The 17,367-nt window shown below is 39.6% G+C and overlaps 1 protein-coding gene across 1 annotated transcript in view; it reads right to left on the minus strand.

The window, feature by feature from the left end:
• Positions 1 to 17,367, minus strand: part of LOC145350212 (low-density lipoprotein receptor-related protein 1-like) — a 1,564,930-nt gene that overhangs the window by 941,072 nt on the left and 606,491 nt on the right. The window contains exon 6 of the mRNA XM_080199274.1: positions 7,225 to 7,488. Within this exon, the coding sequence (XP_080055400.1) occupies positions 7,225 to 7,488 (264 nt within the window). The remainder of the gene's footprint in view (positions 1 to 7,224; positions 7,489 to 17,367) is intronic.

Consider the following 17,367-nt stretch of genomic DNA (forward strand, 5'->3'; position numbering starts at 1 on the left):
CTTGAAATTAGTCTGTTCAAGCAAGGTGAGAATGAATCAAAAGTCTTGTTTTACACCCCATTGGTTTTATTCCCATTGAAATCAATGGAAAATAATAGTGTGGGACTCAAAACTGGTTGTTATTTCACCATGACCTACTTTGTGTTACCGTCTCCATACCGATTTCATTTTGATTGCCATTCCAAATGAATGATTCTTGTGGTGGAAGCTATACTATTAAATGGTAGGAATTATCAAAGCAAATGATAGCTGTAAAGACAGACATTTTAATTTAGAATGCCTTTATGTTTTCCACATTATAATTGTTTACGTCATCTATTTTGAAAACATATCATTTGATTTCCCACCATAGAGTGTGGAAGGCATTTGTTTTAATAACGAACACATGTTATTCTGACTTCAGAAGGAAGTCCCACGGTGCATGGCATTGACTTGATGATTGTAGGTTCATTTTCAGACAGATTGAGAGTCATGCTTTTAATCATCATCTGTCATTTGTTAGCTTGCCATGCTAAGTGATTATCCCCGATGTGCTCATACGTTCTTTTCGGAGGAAATATGAGCGGAGTTTTACAAGAAGCAAATAGAGCCCAAATATGCAAATTGGGCAGAAGACTATTTTCCTTAACCTATTCACATCTATATTTACTCCATCAGAAAGACCATGTGCTTCTATCAATGTAAAATCATCTGCTAATTTTATTATATTCCAATTATTATATGTTGTTTGGGAGAGTAAGGGAATAAGACGGATACATAATAGGACAGTTCTATTTCTAAATATCAACATCGCTCATATAAATAATGAAAAAATAAGCAAAATAATTCAGCAGCATTTCATGAGAATCACTGCGAGCAGCAGCAACATCTTCTCCAAGTTCAAAATAAAATGTTGCTTTCACCTGAAGAATTGGAGCACCAGGTAAGATATCTGGTCTATCATACCACTCCTATTCAAGTTATCTACTATCTTTATGAGAAACCTGGTCACTTCAGGTGAAAAAAAAGAATAAAACTGACCATTGAATCCTTCACAAAACCTTCTGAAACTGCTCTGTATTAGGTTATTTAAAAGCTCCAAGAAAAGATGCATTTTGAACAAGCCAGCATTTTGACAAATGGAATTCACCTTTCTATGCCTGAAGTTGAATCAAAGCAAAAGTAAGAACCTAATGCGTTTTTAGAGAAATTAAATATTTGGTGTCCCCCAACATGAAAAAGATGCTTAAGTTAAATGTCAAAGACTTTGTGCTTGATGGAAGCACAGGTCATATAATCAATGCCACTGTGTTGGAAACTCAGCCCCTTGATGCAGTGCCCTGCTGGGTGTGCAGACCCATTGAATTTACTCTACAGCAAGGGTTACTTGCAAAGGTTTATCTTGGACATCAATCTTTGGCTAATGTTCCCATGCATAATCGCATTGAGCACTTCTTTTTCCCTTCCATTTTTTTCTATTGATAAACAAACATGCTGTGAATAGGCATTTTTAATCATCAAATTAAACTTTATAAGAATATAAAGTTTATCAAATATGAATAGATATGTAGGCTGCTATTCTCTCTTGATATCTGATCCTTCATACACACATACAGTTATAAAAAAAATTGGCAACCATACCTAATTGCTAACAGATTGTTGGAATGTGAAAGCTAAAGTGCAATGAGAAAAGTATTGAATACGAGTGTTAAACAAAATGTTAAAGCAATAAATATTTCTAATCTCCCATGGAGATGAAAGAGCAAGAATTCTTTGAACCTTCAGCTGAAATCAATAGACAAAAAATAAGCTAGATAGTGAGTTAGTGGAAGGAAATCCAAACTAACCTTCAATCTTATTTCATCTTATACTTGGCACTTCGTAAGATTTCCCTGTGTAGTCTCCTACGAGGGAATTTTCACAGGAGGTGTACAATGAGTGTTGTTGATCGTCATACTAATTAAAATGGCACTTAAATGGCATTTGTGAATTATTGAAATACATGGTTCAATGATTATTCATTGGGGTGGTGTATCATGAGTTCCTAAATCATTTGCCTAAGTTCTCTGTCACCGTATTTTAATTTGAAACAGCAAGGTTTCAAAGCGAAAGCTTTGGAAACTGGCTGAAGGGAATGAAGCAGCAGTTATGTGCTATAGGAATTATGTAAAAGTGCTGAGCAGGGTGCCCAAGGATTGATTTATTATTACTGTTTTTCTAATTTGCAATAACAGATTAGATTCAGAAGCTGAATGTAAACTGGGCGAATACACAGCTGGGAAGGGAGCCAAATTTGAGGAGTTTGGTTGAGTTAGATCAAATATGTATGGACGTTTAAAACTGGGCTGCAAATAGGAAGACAATATGGTGGGCTTAACTACTTCATGACAGGTATGTACACAGATAAGGAAACTAAAGAGAATTATGCGTTTTTGTAGGTTTGGTTCTTAACATTTCCAACAGAATTTGAAACTATCTTCTGAAATAGTACAACACAAAACAGAGGAAGTTACACCAAGTACTCCAGTCAGACATCAGGTTGAGGATTGTGCTCAGTTCAGCCCACTGAAACATAAAGGATACACTGAAGTCTCATAGGCACTTGATAAAAGATATTGGCAGGAATTCTCTGATCTCATTCACTGTCACTGCTGCCAGTGAGAACAGAGAATTTAACACTCAGCCAAAACTCCATTCACTGCTGCGGCACTGGAGGATCCCAGCTACAGGCGAGGCCAGAGAATTGCAGCCATGATCTTTAACATCAGTAACTTGATGTGGTTAACTGCATTAAAGATGTTATGCATATGCAAACTGTTGTTGTTGCTGTTGACTAAGCTCTCAGAAACAGCTAGAGAAATCTGGTGCTGGATATTCAACTGTGGGGTCGGGATCCTGATGCACGGACGCATTCTAGGTCCTGATCCCGTCCCCGAACAGCATCACTCTTGTGAGATGGTCTTACAATGTAAAAGGTCCAATTGGTTGGGAGATTAGCTCGGTGCCTGGTGGGAGCCACCTGCTGGGCACCAGCAGGAAATGCAAGTGGCAACCATATTGGTGGTTTGTGCTGCCCTGCCAATTTGGGCAGGCAACTCCTTGGAAAGCCATGGGCTGGAAAAAGGCAGAGAGCATGACAAGCTAAGGACCAGAGTTCACGTTGCCGTCAACTGACCCCCACATGTTTGTCTCAAAAATCTCGTAAGAAATTTATTTGGGCCCCAGGGCGAACATGACAGAGGTGAACTGAAGTACACAATAAGAGTGCCTCAAGGATCTGTTCTGGGACCCTTGTTGTTTGTCATTTTCATAAATACCTGGATGAGGAAGTGGAGGGATGGGTAAGTAAGTTCGCTGATGACACTAAGGTCGGTGGTGTTGTGGATGGTCTGGAAGGATGGCAAAAGTTGCAACAGGACATAGATAGGATGCAGGACTGGGCGGAGAAGTGGCAGATGGACTTCAACGCGGATAAATGTGTAGTCGTCCATTTTGGCAGAACCAACGGGATGAACGAGTACACTATCAAGGGCAGAAGTCTGAGTAGTGTTGAAGAGCAGAAGGATCTTGGGGTCCGGGTCCACAGGACTCTTAAATCGGCCTCGCAGGTGGAGGAGGTGGTCAAGAAGGCGTATGGTGTACTGGCCTTCATTAATCGAGGGATTGAGTTTAGGAGTCGGGAGGTAATGCTGCAACTTTATAAGACCCTTGTCAGGCCTCATTTAGAGTATTGTGCGCAGTTCTGGTCGCCTCACTATAGGAAAGATGTAGAAGCTATTGAGAGGGTACAGAGGAGATTTACAAGGATGTTGCCTGGACTGGGAGGCATGCCTTATGAAGTTAGGTTGAGGGAGCTGGGACTCTTTTCCCTGGAGAGACGAAGGTTGAGAGGCGACCTGATAGAAGTTTACAAAATGTTGAGAGGAATAGATAGGGTGGACTCTCAGAGGCTATTTCCCCAGGTTGAAATGGTTGCTACGAGAGGACACAGATTTAAGGTGCAGGGAGGGAAGTTCAGAAGTGATGTTAGGGGTAAGTTTTTCACTCAGAGGGTGGTGAGTGAATGGAATCGGCTGCCGTCAGTGGTGGTGGAGGCGAACTCGCTGGGGTCTTTTAAAAGACTTCTGGATGAGTATATGGGGTTTAATGAAATTGAGGGTTATAGATAGGTCTGTAGGTTGGTAGGTGTTGATGTGATCGGCGCAAATTGTGGGCCGAAGGGCCTGTTTGTGCTGTAGTGTTCTATGTTCTATGTTCTAGAAGCCTCACAACACCAGGTTAAAGTCCAATAGGTTTATTTGGAATCACAAGCTTTTGGACGTCTGTTTTTTCATCAGGTGAGTGAGGAACATGATGAAGGGGCAATGCTGAAAGCTCATAATTCCAAATAAACCTATTGGACTTTCACCTGGTATTGTGAGACTTCTTACTGTGCCCATCCCAGTCCAATGCTATCTCCACATCTTGATGTACACAAGGCTGTTCGGGCTTGCCAGAAACAATTCTGAAGATTGCATCCTGTTTCAGACAGGTCCATTAACAAGCTCCTAAAGGAGATTAAGGGGCTGTTAATTGGTAGCGAGTGTCTCCCTCACTCCCTGTTCCATGCCAGCCCTTGGATTTTTCAAGGTTGTTCTGGAGGTGTTGGGATCCTGAGATGACCTCCAGGACGGAGATCATCAAAGCCCTCCCTCCCAGGTTCCAAACCTTGCAACCCTTTGAAAATCCCAGCTCTGCACTTTTCAACCTGAAAAGGTAATTTTGAACTGATGAATGACAACAAATGGTCTATAAAGATAGATACAGAATTTGATTACAAATTTAATCATGACAAATTGACCGAGTGCAAGACTAAATCACTAAAAATTACAATTTGGGACAGATGTGATGGAGTTCTTCTTTAAATAGATTGTTGTCTGCCTACAACAAATTTTATAGTGTGAACAATACACTGGCAGATGGTTTCTTAAATAAACCTTGCTCACTGCCACATAAGACTCATGATGTGGAGATGCTGGCATTGGACAGGGGTGGGCACAGTAAGAAGTCTTATAACACCAGGTTAAAGTCCAACAGGCTTATTTGGAATCAAGAGCTTTTGGAGCCATGATTCACCTGATGAAAGAGCAACGCATGATTCCAAACAAACCTGTTGGACTTTAACCTGATGTTGTGAGACATTACTTGTTTTTTGCAAGGTAGTCTTGGGCTGCAGGAGGGAGTGTCCCGGCTTCTGAACCAGAAACTCTGGATTTGAGCCCCAGCCCAAAGCTTGATGGCTAATAACAAAGGTATATTTAGAACACGACCAAACAGGCGGAGGGAGCATCAATCTGCAATTCCTTCCAGTGCACACAAATGGGAGGCAGTAAGATTGACAGATTCTCTACCATCACTTCCCATAATTCAACACCTCAACACATACGTAAAAGTGAATGTTACCACAACAGCTCGGAGTACCCGAGTGAACGATAGCACACGCTACTCAATTTCTGAACAGATGCTGGATTAGGCAGTCACTGCTCCTGCCAACAATATTTGAACTAAAAATCCCTCAGGTTTTGGGACCACAATGCAGTTTTGCTCCTCCTCTGGGTAGGGTGCACTGAACCACCAAATTAGACATGCTAAAAAAAAAACTTTTTGCCGACCACTCCAAAACAAAACCAAGAAATTGTTTTGCTAGTTGTATTTGAAGGGTCAGAATTTTCCTAGCATTGCACAATTGCTGCCGCTGCTGACCCCTCCATGTCCCCCTCCTCACTGGCTCCCAATGGAGCCCTCACCTCCGCATCCATCCAAGTTTTAAATCTGAATTTCTGGCTTGGTTCCACAGATTTTTAATCCTCTGGAGTGACAAGCTGCCAGTCATCGCTTGTTCAGCAAAGCCACATGAACACTTTATGTTCAGTGCAATTGAGTGACTGTTGTAGGGCAATATCAGGGATCGTGTCTTTTATATATTAATTTATGCGTCGATTTGTATTTTATTTAATTTCAATATGATACATGCAGAGCTACGTAGAGCAAGCCCAGAGGGCCAGGCCTCACCAGAGAAAAGGAAAGGATTGATGCAGACAGCTAGAAGCCTGCTCTGCAGACAGACAATGATTAAATCATGCTACCAACTTCCGATGTGCAGGAGGTCGATCTAAATTATTACAACAATAGGAGAACTAACATTAAGACAGTCAGACTCCAAGTAGTCTAGAGAGGGTATAGTCTTCCATAAAACATGGGGATAATGATTAACACATCAGTGCAAATCAATAGGGCAAATACAACGCTTTGACATTATAATTGGGTAAATGCAACTGCCCAAGAAACTGATTAACAAAGTTGTACTAAACATGTCTGCATAATGAGATTAAAAGAACCATTATGTATCCAATTCGAGGAATCACTATGCTAATATAAACCTTTGTGACTCCAAATAGTATGTTAACCTGTATCAATCTACCAGGGGCAGAGAGGACTCGCAGGCAACCTGAGAGTTCAGGTCCTAGTTCAGCTCTCCCTCACGCATGTGGAATAGAAACTTTTCTTGAAGTTCAACACAGTCTCCAAAGCTCGATTCATTTTATTTCCTTCCTACATTAACAGCCAAGATCAAAAATGAAGCAAACCGCCCATCGATGTTGGTAATCACGTGGGGTGTGCTTTCTGTCCATTGACTGAAGCTGCATACCAACATCATCATCAGAGTGATTGGCCAATGGAACAGGTAACAGCCTGAGAAAACTTCAGGGATGGTTGGATGCCATGGTTGTTGGTCGAGGTGGCCCATTTGCTCATCTAATATGTAAAATTAGCCCGGATGAATGAGCAAAGAAGGGACTTCCTCACACCAACTAGGATGTTTTAAAAATGTAGGCTAGACGTCAATGGGAATTCCAGCGAATCTCACTGCTGGCAAACAACACCCCACCTCCCACCAAAGGGAAACGCGTAGCTGGGAGGCAGGAGAATCTCACCCCTAATTTCTGTCAGCCTCATTTTCTTAGAAAACAGAAATATTTTTAAAATGAGCGGTCATATTTATTGATGCCTACAGCAGTATTCAAATTTGCTAACCACCACTGAGTTAAATGTCTTTCAAAACATGTAAAATTTTTAACTTTGGTTAGACTTGTCAAAGGCATTCACTGCTCCAACACCAACATACTTTGCAATAGGTTGATTGCAAATTTAAAACACCATTTATCTATTATAATAGAATGAATTCTTAAATATATCGAGACTCACTGTGTAGGCTGTGTGAAATATTGATGATTCTCTCTTCAGTAAATCCATTCAGCGGTGTCATCTTGGCACATTTCAGTTCAGCATGAGTGGACATTTCCTCAGCTGTTATCCAGCAGACCAGCTCCTCATCATAAATAAAATCCAGTGCTATGATTCCATTAATGTTGACAGAATTGAGAGTCGGAACACTTGATCCATTCAGACTGGTCACCACAATATTTTTAACATTGGCGATTAAAAGTACAGGTGGTCTATCAATGGGTTCTGGAAAAGATTAACAAAGAGCGTAATTTAAAAATAAAACTACTTCACAACACCTTTCAATTACAAAGCTCTAATCAATCCAGAACTTGGAAAGAATTTAGACATATGCAGAGTAAAATGGGAATTGTGTAATTTATTCTGATGACATAGCATAAAATGATGCATTGAGAAGTAAAATTGATGATCACATTGTGGAAAAACATTTGCATATTTGCTCATAATTGTCTTTCTATTGGAAATCCAGTAGGCATAGTACAGCTGAGGCCTGAGAGAAAATATTACAGCTGTTTTGTTTTCCCTTCCTGGGCCATAAGACCATAAGATATAGAAGTAGAATTAGGTCATTCGGCCCATCAGGTCTGCTCCACCAGTCTATCATGGCTGATAAATTTCGCAACCCCATTTTCCTGACTTTTCTCTGTAACCTTTAAACAATTTACCCTAGGCAATTTACATGGCCTGGAATTTCAGGGATAGGTTTACTCCTTAACTCAGCAGTGCACTTAAAAAAGCGGGGCCAAATTCTAATCACGGAGATTGGGGGCCTCTCTGTTCCTCGGTGGGCAGCAATGAGAAGGCCCTGAGCGTTCCTGGTCTTTTGAAGGGAAAAATGATTCAACATAATTGAGAGCATGATCTTCAGACTGTCCCCATAAACATGGAAGCATTTATACCCAGATGCTGGGGCGGGGTGGCCGGGGGAGGAGGGGTACTATAAACCTTTGCTACCTATCTGGCTGGTGGTGGAGTAGCCAAAGGCTGCCTTGCCAAGGGATTATCCTCCAACAATTGTGGCCTGGCTGATTTCTATGATTCGTAACTTCCGATGAACGGCAGCAGACATCCATGGACCACCAAAAATCGTTGAACTTTTTGCGCACTGACCGAGGTTGAAAAAGTCACGATCCAACTCCTGATGGGAGCAGCAGCCTTTGGCCTTCAGCAATACAATCACTGCAGGTATGGCACAGGAGGACTTGAGCCATGCCCCCTTGTGACGGGGCCAGACTGGGTATGCCCTTTGCGGTCTAACAGTTTTAAAGTGAAGGCAGAGATCAAAAGAATTCCCTGCTATTATAACGGTATGTTGATTTTTTTTTGCTATTTCTTTTAAGCAGTCAATTCTATTATTATTGGTTCATTTAAAGTGTAAATTTTAATTTTATTTTTATGATTGAACATGAATATTATTTAATATGCACTAATGAAGATCGATTTTGCTATTTGTTTTAATCTGTGAAATTACTCTGAAAGTCTGCATTATGTTATTATATAATTTAATGTGTGGCATGCTTATAATTGTTCATATGTTTTAATTTAGAATATGGAAGCTGAAAATGTACTTGGGAAGAAGAGAGGTCAGAGCTTCTTGGACCACAATTTGGATACCTTATTGTATGAGGTTAAGCAAAGAGGAGTTCACAGTTTGAGCCGTGGAAAGTCTAAGCCACCATGTGTTTATCATTAGTATTCTCCTGCCTTGTTTACTTTATTTATAATTATCTCATATTCAACTGTTCTGTTTTGATGTTTCAATAAAGCACTTGTGCAATTTCATATTTATATATTTTGTTTTATTGCTTCAATAAAGCACGAGTAGAATTTTGTAAAGTTTAATCAAAAACATTTATTCACAAAAATAATGTTATAAATACAAAACTTTGATACCATGTGAGCATTTAACTACAGTAAGAAGTCTCACAACACCAGGTTAAAGTCCAACAGGCTTATTTGGAATCACGAGCTTTCAGAGTGCTGCTCCTTCATCAGGTGAGCCACTCACCTGATGAAGGAGAAGCATCCCAAATGCTTGTGATCCCAAGTAAACCTGTTGGACTTCAATCTGGTGTTATAAGACTTCTTACTGTGCCCACCCCAGTCTAATGCCAGCATCTCCTGTAAACAAATAGGGAAGGGAAGTAGGGATTGAGGTCTGAATGTGAGGAGGGATATGGAGGAGAGGACAAGGGGCGGAAACAGCAAGGAGAGAGTTTGGACATATTAATTGTACATTTTATATGTAGTCAGACTCACCTCTCATGATCTCTGAACTTATGTTGAAGCCTCAAAAGAACTTCAGTGATTTTAAGAAGCCAGGCTAAAAGTATAATGCACCAGCGAAGGTGGAACATGACTCTAGGGGTGCAGGGGTGGGAGAGTCGGGGGGAATTCTCCGGCCTCCCAGTTGTGTGTCTTTTGGCACTCTGTTTTCTAATGGGAGATTCTCTGGTCTTGCTGCTATCAATGGAATTTCTCATTGATGTCACCCCATGCCACCGCAAAATCCACAGGGGTTTGCCCTCTTAGCAGGACAAGAGAATCTCGTCAATGTGAACAGTCGGAAAATCTGCCCACTACCCCCCCATCAGATTTTCAATCTGCATTGGATTCTGCAATACCGATCAGAGAGTTAGTTCACATCAGCTTACAGGAGGCTTGCATCTGTTAACTTAAGAAATACACCTTGCTAAAGCATTTGAAATGACCAAGTTGCATTTTTCCCAATACAAAAGTAGAACGCATTTCACCCGATATCTTAAGAGGCTTCTAAGGATTAACATTGTAAGAGTCTCCCTGACACAATTAGGATAAACAATGCTTCTGAAAATACATAGCAAAATCCAAATGGACTTGCACTGAAATCTATTATAGACACAGCAAACCCGCTTTGTTATACGTGAACGCATTTCTGGCTGGAATTAACAGCAGGTCATGACAAAGTTGTAAAAAAAAGTAAACATTTTTCTTTCACTTTCTGTGCATTGCACATACGTTAAAGATCTTTGAAACACATTTTCAGAAACATTAACCCATCCAAAGAACGTCTGTTGCCTCGACTTGCTTCAATTAGAGCAGAAAAATAGTGAGCAAATAAAGAAGCATAAAGGACAAGTACGTAAAATTAGACAGGGATTTCAGTGAAGTGCTTCAATCCTGACACCTTAAAGAGCAGAACTGAGGGATTAAACTTCATGTGCTTTCAACACACATGTCCATGTGTCGGGTATTGCCCCAATGTGCATGGGTGGTACACAATCCCCGTCGGTCGAGATTTGGGCTCAAAGTTACAGGCCTATTTTTAAATTGAATTTTTTTTTAAAGTGGTTCAGAGGGCACCTTTCTATAGAAGTACCCCCTCAGTAACTCATTACAGCAGTTGGGTGCTTCTCTGAAGATCAAAGCCTTCTTCTTGGCTTTCCAGCTTTGAAAGACATTTTACCACCCTAAATTGAACAAGGAACTGGTTTCCATGCTACCTAAAGGAGATGTCCCAGTCAAACTCATCTTTCTCTCCACCCTAGCTATGACTGCAATATTACCTTCTGTGCCTTCTCTTTTCCTTGTCCCCAGGTACTCAGTGAACAGTATGTTTTGTCTGTATAGCATGCAAAAAGCAATACTTTTCACTATGTACCAATACATGTGACAATAATAAATCAAATCAAAAACTTCAAATGGGTGACTATTTCTCCCCATCCAGGGCAGGATCGAGACCTGGAAACTGTTCCGACTCCTCTTTCCTGCCACTGAAGCAAAACATTCCTCAAAGGCACAGATGGTATTTTGTTGTAAAAAAAAGTTCTACAATTCTTGTACTCAGCTCTGCAGTGTTTACATATAACTAACAATAAAATGTTGGATCTCTACTCTAGTACAGAGATAGATACTTGATATAGGTCATAGAGGTTTACAACATGGAAACAGGCCCTTCGGCCCCACTTGTCCACACCCTTTTGTTTTTAAAACCCCGAAGCTAATCCCAATTGCCTGCATTTGGCCCATATCCCTCGATACCCATTTTATCCATGTAACTATCTAAATGCTTTTTAAAAGACAAAATTGTATCTGCCTCTATTATTACCTCTGGCAGCTTGTTCCAGACACTCACCACTCTCTGTGTGAAAAAATTGCCTCTCTAGGCATGTGGTTAAAGATCTAATAACTTGGTGGTCATTGAACAAACAGATTAAATTTTGTTAGATTTTTATGCATATTCTCTCTTTTACAAAGAAAGAATATAACAGGAAGGATTGTTTGAAATTTGGAATTTGAGCTGTGAAAATGGATAAGCACCAGAGTTTCTGCTCACCTATAGATTTTTCATGGATAGAAAATTTATGATCCTTCAAGCATGCCTGTGCTGCTTCGTCTCATTATGCTTAGGGAACATTAAAGATGAATACACCTTTGGTTCGTGCTTAGCCATCATGCGCCCCCAAAGGATCCAACAACACCTACTGCTTTTATCAAGGGATTTGTTAGGTTTGTTGCTGGCATCATGAAATATATGAAACATCTTTTATGTTTTGTTTTATCGCATGAACAATTGGTAAAGGTATATTTTATTGAAAGCACAACGGGCAAAGTTATATTTGTTAACACTTTTGATTAGCTGCTGGCAATGTATTGAGTCATACAGTAGGGAGGAAATTTATCAAGGACAGATGTCTCAAAAGCTGGACTTTGTTTGCTGCTTTGATGCCAGAATAAGAATGGAGAATAATCCACTTGCGTGCTATGACCCAATAACAGCTTGCAATTATATTGTACTTTCAACAAAGCAGAACATCCCAACTTGCTTCATAGGAGTTTAAGGAAAGAATCCATGTTAAGCCTCTGAAATGTTTCTGTCCAGTTAGGGATGACAATTATTCCTGACCCAGTCAGTGCTTCTCACATCCCACAAATGAATACAAGCTTGCTCACTGAGGCAGTTTTAAAGAGGACCTTAAAGAATGTGAAAGAGGTGGAGAGGTGTAGGGAAGAATTTCCAGAGTTTAGGCATTAGGCAGCTGAAGTCACTGCTATCATACAGTGCAGAAGGAGACCATTTAGCCTATCGAGCATGCAGTGGCAACAATCCACCCTGGCCTATCCCCATAATCCAACCTATTTACTCTGCTAGCACCCCCTGACACTAAGGGGCAATTTCACATGGCCAATCAACCTTGCCCACACATCTTTGGACTGTGGGAGGAAACTGGAGCAGGCATAGGGAGAATGTGCAAACTCCACACAGACAGTGACCTAAGGCCAGAACTGAACCCAGGTCTCTAGCACTGTGAAACAGCAGTGCTAACCACTGTGCCACCTGAATAAATATGTTCTTTGGTCCAACAATCCTCATTCAAAACTGAAGCTCTGTTTTTAAGTGTCTGTTTTTGATAGATTAAGATTGAAGTAGTGACGTTCACTATCTCAGATTTATATTGTCAAATAAAACATCTCCTTGAAGCACTGCAACAGATATTATATGGTCAATTTTGTAAGGCCACTGACAGGACCTTGCAAAATTCATCCTAATATGCCAATATGTTATATTATTAAATATGTTGGAGTGAAATAGAACAGCATTTGTATTGCTGCCATTTGCATGAAAATGTGGTTTAAATATTGCTGAAAAAAGAGACATGCTATCTGTTTTAATGGTCACGGGGGATTGTCAATAGATGTCTCCGTGGACCTCATAGAATTCGAGCTCTGCTATTAGGTGAGTGGTGAATCGCTCAATAGGGAAGGAACAATGGGAGGGGGTTTAAACTTTAAGGGCTGTAATTCTGAGGGGAGTGCAATGTGTGACAAATATAGAATGAGAACAATTCCTTTTGGTCTTTTAAAGTACAAGTTACCTCTAAAGAATACGATAGTGTTTAGTCAATTGCTCTTTCAGCCATTTGTTAAAACTAAAGTTTCAAAATGTGAAACCTTGCTGCGTCATTCTTCAAGCTTGTAATTGGAAGTTTGAATCTCTTTTAAAAGTTATTGGTCTCTACAGAGATCCTAGCACTTTGCATTCCCATGCCTTGAACCCTGTGATGAAGACATCTCTCAAGTTTAACTACTGACCACATGTAGCACAAACAGAAGGCATCTCAGTGCTTTGGAGGCTGACAGCGTGAGGATCCAGACTTTGCAAAATATTGTTGTTTGTGTGTTCATTCATTGGTGTGGTTGAGATATATGTGCTCATAGCTGACACTGACCTCCATCATTTTTCACTTTCCTCACCAATACCTTCTGATTTTAAACGGTTGGCAAAAGTTAAAAATATCAAATAATAAGCTTCATTGGCAAAACTCTATTGATCTATTTCATTCAAACTATTCTGTTAAAAATGAACAAAGAGTGTGAACATATATAAGGAATGTACTAAATAACTGACAGAAGAAATGGAGAGAGTTTGGATTTTTGACCTTTGAATGTTCTGATTTAAAACATTGGGATAACTTTAGATCAGCTGTATTCCTCTGTCATTAGAATGTTTTTTTTTTCCAAATTGAATTTGCACTGATGTTGCTCTCCATTATTCCACTGAAAAATAAATATGTTTAAAAGGCTAGTAATAAATGCAAGCTGCATTTTCAGTCATCTTTATATTGTGCTTATCCTGCCATCTAAAGACAGTGGGAGATTATGCCACCTGTTCAATGATAAACACTTTGTGTGAGTCGATCTTTCAAATTAGCCTTGCGTAGGAGTTAAATAAGTTAACCCAATTAGCACCAAGCGTAATCAAATTCTTCCAGATGTGCCCTCAACTAAGCATTCACATTGATCAAATGTTACGTTTTAGAGTGTGGGTGTATTGCAGGCCTTAGAGTATTGCTGATGGAGAGAGATTTATATTCACAAATGACCCACAATTGGATGAGCAGCGCAATGCTTTTTTTTGAGGATGTGCAATTTGATTTTAGCTTCATACTCACCAAAATAAATGAAAATGAAGAAACACCAGTAGTGCTATTTTCAGCTGTACTGACTCTGGGACTTAAGTGTTGAATGACTTGTGTTGTCAATCCCGAAGGAGATAGAGAATGCTTGGAATGAAAACTAACTAACCAACATCTGTTGTTAGCTGTTATTTTTTTCAGTTCACCCGGAAGATAAAATCAATGGCCTATGCATCTGTTGCAACCTATAAGGACAAACAAAATGAAACTTGGGGGAATTCCAAATTCAGAGATCATTTTTTAGAAGAAAATGAATTATATGCTAGATTAGCCATAGGACAGCTGAAAACTTATTCTTTCTTATACAGCGGTTACTGAACATACTAGCACAGCTTTAGGAGGTTGTAAAGAACCAGACAGTATTTTAGATTGCCTCGATGCTCTGGCCTTTTGTTTCTCACTTTGCCATTTCTAATTGATTCAGTTCTGTTCCAACTTGAACCATATATCCCCCAGTTAAAAAAGAAAGCAAGTTGATGCCTACTGGACCTTAAGAGACCAAACATTTCCTTGCTGACTAAATTATATGAATCTTGCTCTTGATACCTAACTCAAAACCTTTGCTGTTCTTATCCTAAACTCTGCCAAATCCCAGAGATAAAACACAAGACCTGGCATAAAATAGCAGTCAGTGCTTCTGAAGCTTTCCATTTTAAACTCCAATTGACTTTGCAGCCTTTGCTTCTTCTGAATGGAAGTGTTCAGAGGCAGACTGTAATGACCTCTCTTCTACCTCTCCAGCGTCCTTTAATGTTACTCTCAGAAAAGTATTCCCAATAGCAAGATTGCAAACTTTCACTAAATCACTGAAGCTCGGAATTGGACCTCAAATAATCAACATTAAAGTTTCACTAGAATACAAATATCTGTGAATCTTAGCATGGCTTTACTCAATAATTGTATTCTCTACAATTAAAGAAAAGATTAATATACAGGAAAGTATTTGTTAGATGAGAATTCTGTATTAACAGGGATTTATTTGAATTGACAGACAGAGGAACATGATTCTACAGTAACGCTGATGGAGAATGTCTGGCAAGACTATTTCTGGTACTGACAATTACAGCATTGATAGGATGTACATTGAATGTTCTTCCACAATGTGTAGTGGTAAATGGTACAATTTAATGTTTGTTTTCTAAGATTCAGCTTCTTACTCTTCCTGGGTGCTGATGGACACTAAGGCAGTCCATTTTTACCATTGCTTTTGCATTAGCATATTGTGCTCTGGGTTTATTACATACTGCAAATCCTTTATATATGGAGAAGTGATTGGCCTGACTCACGACTCCTTACCAGAGGGGTAACTAGACACGATGGGTGTTATTTTGATCCACTTCCACCAGATACAAGTATCCCTCTGGATGATAATCCAATATTCAGACATTGGAGCTTTGACCTCCTGCTCATTGAAACTGGCAGGAATGAAACTTAACCCCTAACCTTCTGACCCAGAAGCCAGAAGGCCAACACTGAGCAAAAGTTCACTCTTTTTCTAAGGTTACTAATGTCAAACTACACATTGTGAACTCAAATATTAAACATTTTTGGGTGCAAAAATTCATCATCTCTATAATTATCAAACATCATTTTAAAGCCTTGGTCATATTCAGCTCAGGAACACCTCTAACAATGTTATGTTTTATTTTCTGTACAAGTTAATTTAAATTGGAGATATACAAGACTTATAAATTGGGGACTTAATTTGCCTTATAAATTGGATTAGCGTCTTAGAAATTGGATTTATGCCCAAAACGGGTACCGAGCTGACTCTGGTCCTAATGCTTTAGCGTCATTTGGTTTTTGGCTTCATTTAGATCTCACCGAGTTAAGGATGCGAAACAGAATCCCTCGTGCAACATGTTGATTGGGGATGGCAGGTAATCAATGGTTCCAACATCGAATCAGTCCAGCAGATTGATTCTCAGTACGGTTAGTTTGGGATTGCTGGTCTCAAATGGGGACTTTTTTTCATGTACTTGAAGCTCCTTCAGGGTCTCCAAGCAGTCTCCAGCACTTTACTTAAGAATTGATAGTGTGGTAACAAAACACTTGGTAGAACAATACGTCGATACATGATGCACGTTCTCCCCATGTCTGTGCGGGGGTTCCCCAGGGTGCTCCGCGTTCCTTCTGAAAGACATATTAGATAGGGTGCATTGGCCATGCTAAGTTCTCCCTCAGTGTACCCGAATAGACACCAGAGTGTGGCAACTAGGGGATTTTCACAGTAACTTCATTGTAGTGTTCATATAAACAAATTGTGATACGAGTAAATAAATCAATAACAATCACTGTCCATTTCTGCCATTTTTTTTTCTGACAGGTTCCCAGCCAGCACAGGACCTCTTTAAGGACTTATTTCATGTTGGGTGGCTGGAAGTTACCCCAATAAAAATAGAATTCAGTGCATTTCTAGCAAACTGCAAGTGCTGAAAAACACAACTTGACATTTCGATGTTTAACGCCAATTTTATGCCAAAACAAATTGCAGCTGGAGGTAGATTTTCTTTCCCATATTATTTCTCGTGGCTGCTGATTTTAGCAAAAATGTCAGCATGAATATGAAGTGGGCAAAACTAATTTGTGTTCAGGAAATCTTTTTGCTAACATTTCCAAATACAGTAAAATAACACTCCATACTTTTTGGTGATCATTCTTGTCATTGAATAATAGTAAACGCATTATCTTTTGGCAAAGCCTTACATTGTCAACATGGATCCTCTCCATGTTACAATGTAAATACATTCCAAGAAAGGATAATTTAATTCCAATTGTCTTTGGAAAATGCCTCTCCCTTCAGAATAAAATACCTCGTAACGAAAAGTGAGTAATTTAGTTTGAGTATTGCTGAAAAAAAGAAAAGGTCTTTTGGCAGTAATGCTCAAGTTCTGTACCACCACACAATTATTTATAATTTTGTTTAATTTGAGGACTGATAGATACAAGCCTGAATTTTTACCCACTTATGTATATTATATCTGAATGGTTGGCGCTAATTTTCACAGATGCTCAAATGGAAATATGCTACTTACATTCAATTTAAAAAAAGATCTATTTCAACAGCACTGAGTGCAGATGTAAAAATAAGAAAATAGCAACAGGAATACAAGTGGCCCCTTGAGCCTAGTCCTCTGTTTGATAAGAC

Source organism: Carcharhinus amblyrhynchos, chromosome 11 (assembly GCF_965287045.1).
Source record: "Carcharhinus amblyrhynchos chromosome 11, sCarAmb.v2.hapA, whole genome shotgun sequence".
In the NCBI taxonomy this organism is placed as follows: domain Eukaryota; kingdom Metazoa; phylum Chordata; class Chondrichthyes; order Carcharhiniformes; family Carcharhinidae; genus Carcharhinus; species Carcharhinus amblyrhynchos.